Source organism: Sesamum indicum, linkage group LG6, assembly GCF_000512975.1.
Source record: "Sesamum indicum cultivar Zhongzhi No. 13 linkage group LG6, S_indicum_v1.0, whole genome shotgun sequence".
Classification (NCBI taxonomy): domain Eukaryota; kingdom Viridiplantae; phylum Streptophyta; class Magnoliopsida; order Lamiales; family Pedaliaceae; genus Sesamum; species Sesamum indicum.
In genome coordinates, this window is record NC_026150.1 from 11,967,333 (window position 1) to 11,974,099 (window position 6,767).

Consider the following 6,767-nt stretch of genomic DNA (forward strand, 5'->3'; position numbering starts at 1 on the left):
GGATGAATTGGCCTGCATTACACGTGTGCCAAAATGTACATGTGATGCTGTGAAAGAATCTGCAGAAATCAAGATGGAAGATCGTTTGATAGAATTTCTGGTAGGATTAAGTGAGCAATTTGACAGTGTTAGAAGTCAAATTCTTATGATGGACCCTCTACCTAATGTTTCAAAAGTTTATTCCATGATTTGAAGGGTAGAAAAACAGAAAGAGGTGAATGCAGTTCAACCCTATACAAACCAAAATATGGCAATGCAGACCTACAAGAGGACTGACAATTTCAGAAACAATCAAGGGAAGGGAAATTTCATTGATAAAAGAAAACAAATGTGTAAGGAGTGTGGGAAAACAGGCCACACAATAGATGTTTGTTTCGAGATATATGGTTTCCCTAATTGGTACAAATTCCTTGTGGAACAGAGAAAGAAAAACAATCCAAATATCAACAGAGCCAATGCAGCCATTACAGGAGATGAGACTGTGAACAATGTTGCGGAGGAGAAAAGCATGTCAGATCTTATAAGAGCAGAGATGCAAAAGGTACTTGGAGGAATCAACCAGCAGACACCCTATTCCACATATCCATGGATGCCTGAATTCTTAGGTAAATTACTTCAAGATTCATGTTTAAATTCTTGAGACTGCAATTCTTGGATTATAGATAGTGGAGCCACCTCCCATATCTGCAGTGATCTAAATCTATTTGATAAATCCACACTTGATACACTAAACAACGATGTACATATTGTAGATGGCTCTAAATATCTAGTAAAAACTATAGAAAAATAACTTTATTTGCTAAACTTGTGCTGGAAAACACTATGCATGTGCCTAATATCAAATTTAACCTATTATCTGTTAGTAAACTTCTCATATTAGATTCAAATTTATAAAATCATATTGTATTCTGCAGGACCACAGGACTAGGGATGTGATTGCAATAGGCTGCCTTGTAGGGGAACTCTATGTTATCAAACAATAATCATTTCAGAAGAAATATAGAAGAAGTTATGCGATCACCATTATTTCAGAAGAAATTCATAGAAGAAGGTTTACAAAACTGCAAGGAACTTAGCCTTAGTACCTCTACTGTATCTGCAGAGACATGGAATAGGAGATTAGGACACTTATCATCACATGTTTTGATGCATACAGGCTTAGTCAAAGAGAAGAATAAACAACTTTCATCATGTGATATATGCCCTCAGGCAAAACAGCAAAGGATGTCCTTTCCTATAAGCACTTCTTTTTCTCAAGATTGTTTTGATTTGTTACATGCAGATCTTTGGGGTCCATACAATGAATACTCTATTTCTAGATGCACCTACATGCTTACTATAATTGATGACTGCAGCAGGTGCACATGGACCTTTTTAATGCAACAAAAATCCCAAACTGCCAACCTCTTAACTACATTCCATAAAATGATATTAACACAATTCATTAAAAGAATCAAAGTAATAAGAAATGATAATGGTTCCGAAATTTTTAGGAGAACAATGCCAAAATCTCCTTAAAAATGAAGGCATTATACATCAAACCACATGCACTTACACACCTCAACAAAATGGTGTAGTTGAAAGGAAACATAAACATTTATTGCAAGTAGCTAGAGCCTTCATGTTTCAATCTAATTTCCCAAAGTGTTTTTGGTCAGATGCCATTTTAACCTCTACATACATTATAAACAGAACATCTACACCATTCTTAATTGGAAAACCCCTGATGAAGTATTACATAGCAAACCTGTAGATTATTCCCATTTTAAACCTTTGGATGCTTGTGTTTTGCTACAAATAATCATCCTAACAAATCCAAATTTGACTTAAGAGCTACTAAATGTGTTTTCTTGGGCTATGCCCTTAACCAAAAGGGCTACAAATTATATGATTTGACTAAAAGAACCATCATAATTTCTAGAAATGTTAGCTTTCATGAAAATATTTTCCCTTACATAGAACAGTAATTTGACCCTATCACATGCTCCATTCCTACAGTTTGTACTGAAACTGACCTTGTAGACACTGACAACATCACTTCTATACCTAATATAGACAACAATAGCATTGATACAGAGGATTTACACCAAAATACCCCTCCTTTAGATCAGTCCACAGAAAGCAATAACCTCAGGAGATCATCCAGACCCACTACTAAACCAGCAAGATTTGATGATTATGTGTGTTCAACTAGTTCTTGTCATACTGATGTTCCCTTAATTACATATTCATCCAGCATAAATACATGCATGCTTACTGTAGTTTCACTTCCCCCAGAACCCAAAACTTACAAACAAGCAATCAAAAGTAAAGAATGGCAAGATACCATGGCAGCTGAAATTAAAGCCTTAGAATACAATCAAACTTGGGAGATTTCACCACTTCCACTAGGCAAGACACCCATAGGCTATAAGTGGATTTTTAAACCTTGGTACAGCAAGGTTTTTTCTTGGCCTAGAAATTGCTAGAAATACTGCAGGTATAACCATCAGTCAATGCAAGTATGCTCGAGAAATAGTTGCAGATGCAGGTTTAACACATGCCAAGGCTGCAACTACACCACTTCCTACAGGCATAAAATTCACATCCTAAGCACAAGAACAAATGGCCAACCCTGAATCTTACAGAAGACTTCTTGGAAGGCTGCTTTGCCTTGGATTTACCAGCCCAGAGTTATGCCATGCTAAACAGCAGTTGAGCCAATTCATGCAATCTCCCTGTAAGACACATTGGGATTCTGCATTACACCTGGTACACTATCTCAAGGGAACCATTGATCGGGGTCTTCATTTTGCTGCCAACGACAACTTTACCATCACTGCTTACAGTGATGCTGACTGGGCAAGTTGCAAGGATACAAGAAGGTCCTTGACAGGGTACTGTATCTTCTTGGGCACCAGCTTGATTTCTTGGAAAACAAAAAAACAAACTACAGTGTCCCGATCTTCAGTTGAGGCTGAATACAGAAGTATGAGCACCACCACTTGAGAGGTATGGCAGTTAGATATTCAAACATGTATATATACTGACCATTGTCATCTTCTTCAATCAATCAAGTTTTACCAGAATTAAACTGTATTATATAGTTACAGCTTTCAACCACCACTTCAGTTCTTGCTACAACAATGGAAATTGTAGTTTCTTGTTCGTTCGCTTCTGCCATTTTTACAAGGGATGAAAGTATGTATCTTTGTCTTTGTGATGAAGCAACGAGGAACAACATTCTTAGCAACCAAGGGATGAAGAAATCCTCTACTGTACTCTATGGTAGTTTAGCAACTTTATAAGTAGAACACGTTTTTAAGTTGTAACACTTTATATTAGCAACACGGTTCTTTTAGTTTGATATGTATTTACACATATTTATATGTATTTTTTAATATAAATATTTTTTTCTTTTTTCGGTAATGGTAAATTTCATTAAATAAAGAAAAAGTACAGAGTGTACAAATCAAATGACAATTTAAGTAGGCCATGGTATCTTCCATACTCTATACAAGGCGATAGTACTAATGCTATGATGTAGTTCAGCACTATGTATACGGAGTCATAAATAATTTTCTCTTCAAAATATATCTATGTATATTGAGCTGGTAAATATCTTTTGTACTATATAATTTATGAAAGCTATAAAGTTTAAATAATATTTTTTAAATAAAATATAAGTAAAATTTTAAATTACCAAAGTAGTTTTGGGGGAAACTTTTTAATTAAACATATTCTAGGAAGTAAAATAAAAAGTGTGGGGGTAAGTGAGAAGCACATATTTTATTTAGTAAATTCCAAATTATTTTTTTAAAAATTTTTTGTTATTTTTCATATTTTAGAAGAATAAATACGACCACATATACAATTTAAAGATGCAAAATATAATTAATGCACTACGAAGATCTCACGTCGACAGGTCATGACAACAACTCTTTCAATTAATTTAGTACAGTTCATGAACACCAATTTTGCAAATTAAAAATAAAAAACAGAAAGTACGATACCAATTTATGATGAGACAGTGATTTATGATGAGACTCCGAAACCAATTTTGCGACTTCATGTGTCAACTAATTTTTTTTGAAAAAAAGTCATTCTTTTTCGTTGCTAAAATGAATTTTTAGGGGATAATTATGATTTTAGTCCTATGCTTAATTATTTATTTAATTTTGGTTCCTAAATTTTTGGACTATACAATATTAACCCTTAAACTGACACTTTTTTAATAATTTTGGTCCCTGTCGTCGGAATGCTATGGAAATGCCATGTGATGTGCACGTAAAGCAAGAATGATAGAGAAAAAATAGGAAGAATTATGATTTTGGTCCCTAAACTTAACCACTAATTCAGTTTTGGTCTTCAAACTATCGGACTTAACAATATTAGTCCTCAATCTAACTATTTTTTAACAACTTGTGCTTCATTCCTCATTTTTTCCAACTCCCATTCTTTCCGAAGGAACCCTAGCTCGATTTTCACTCGATTTTGTCAAATTCACTGATAATTTTCTGTTACTCACTAAATTAAACCAATTTTCCTCATTTTTCTTCGAAACCCATTTGAAATTTTTGAGTTTTGAAGCCCAAATCCCAAAGTGTAGAGCCCTCAAACCCTAATCATGACTTGGGCAAGCATGAGTTCTTCTACCCGAATTGCAAGGAGTCCATGATCTTAAAAATGGAAGCTTAAATCCACAAGTGCAGAAGAATGGAAACTACGTCTCTGAGGAGTTTTGAAAATTAGAATTTTTTTTTTTTCAATTATCTCTCAAGTAAACTTTCAAGATTGAACAAAAACAACAAAAATTGATGTTTTTAACCAATTTTTGAAGCACCCAAGCTTCAAGGTGAAAAAAAGGAGGGTTTTTTTTCCTCCAATATTGCTTCCATCAATTCTAATGGAAAAATCTAACAGCAGAAACCGAAATTGTCAAAAAAGTATCAATTTGAGAATTAATATTGTCAAATTCAAAAATTTGAAAACCAAAACTAAATAAATAAGTGAAAATATAAGGACCAAAATCATAATTCCTCCCAATTTTTACCATACCGCTCCTTATCATTAGAGGGCGAAAATTATAAATTTCATGATAGTCAAACACCATTCCTTTTTTCACCTAGCAAAGTGTTCAAATAATTTCGTTAATGCACAGTTTATCAATTTAATTTAGATGCTTTTATTGGTTAAATTCCAGAATTTCCATTGCACAAAAACTATGGAAATTACCAATTGGAGTGGTTTTCCAATAAAGTTTGTTCACCCTCAAATTTAGATCCCATTTATGGCTTTGCTTCTTGTGGGGCCATTGTTGGAGATTTTAGCCTTATAATTATTATGCTTTTAGTGAGGAAGCAGTGGGTAGTTATATATGCAGCTACGAGTAGTAATTTGAACCCACGAATTAAGGAAGAAATAAATAAAGGATAGAAGAAATTTAAATAAAAGAAGCCACAATCATCCATTTATACAACTATATTTTTTTATTTTGTTTTTCATTGTGGGCTCACCCTATCAAATAATTATATCTCAGTTCACAGTTGTGGATTTTAATTGGACAATATTCACTAAAAAAATGAAGTTACAACTTTAATATTATTGTTCATTATATATATGTTATTTTGTCACAATAATATCTAATAGTGATTATTATTTTATAAATTAAAGTCTTTATTAACAAGAATGATGATATAACATTGTGCATAAGATTGTCACTAAGAATGATTTGTGTTCACATGATGATAAATAATTATTATTATTATATATTTATCATAAATACATTTAAATTTAAAATTGATGTAATACATTAATAATTCAAATCAACTAATACGTTTAAATGAAATAAAAAATAATAAATTATTATAAAAATAGACATATATCCGTATTTGTGTCACATGTCTTGACTTGCTTCAACGTTTCAACTCAGCCATGAAATTTAACCACGGTTTCTTCTACAAAAATTTACCATGGACAAAAATTACCTCATAGAGTGACAAAAATTCAATATTTTAAAGTCTAAATTATCCTCTCCCACAAAATTTGATTCAGTACTGACCCAGACCTAGTTTTCCCGGGCTGCAACAACAGGAATTCAAGGAGGAATGCTGTCAAAATCCACCGTTTTGGTGTTGAACGGTGATCGGCTGCGGAAGGAATATCATCAACACTTCAACTCTTTCAACCTCTGAAACCACATAATGTTTCAAACACGGCGATTCGGTCCGTCCGTCGTCGTCGCTTCTCTCAGAAAATGAAACTCCCGCCTCTCTCGGAGAATGAATACTTCTCCATCTCAGATCAACCATAAAAGCTACATCAATCCTGACATGAAGCAAAATAGAAGAAATTACCACAACAACCAAATTCCAACACTAAGTCGCCTACACTGACGTATAAACGTCTCCTGAACGCATCAAAGCATGTCTATTTTCCTACCTGGTTAAGAGATTGGAACCCTTGATACCAGCCGATCAATTTCTTCTCCCATTCCTCATATAGATTTTTCTATGGAAGATGTGAACAGAATCCACTCACTTTGCAACGAACTCTTATTGTTCCCGTTGCTGATTGTCAAAGTCGTAAACTAAGCAAAGGAAAAAATTCAGAGAAGATTGGAGGTTGAATTGAGCCATGATTCTCATTCAATCTGTAATTCTGTTAAAGAGTTCTGCTAGGAAGAAGGTGGAGTTCTGTTTTAAATAACAGATTGCCGCTAAGCTAATAACAAATCAACAACTGCCTCGTCATCCTACGTAGACCAATGAGATTAAAATATAAATGAT

The 6,767-nt window shown here is 33.7% G+C and overlaps 1 protein-coding gene across 1 annotated transcript; it reads left to right on the plus strand.

The window, feature by feature from the left end:
• LOC110012086 (uncharacterized mitochondrial protein AtMg00810-like) lies at positions 2,605-2,988 on the plus strand. The gene has a single exon (XM_020694192.1). The coding sequence runs from the start codon at positions 2,605-2,607 to the stop codon at positions 2,986-2,988; it is 384 nt and encodes a 127-aa protein (XP_020549851.1).

What these genes read in the sequence shown, in the direction of transcription:
- LOC110012086 (XM_020694192.1), top strand. Translation starts at nt 2,605, where the DNA reads ATGGCCAACCCTGAATCTTACAGAAGACTTCTTGGAAGGCTGCTTTGC.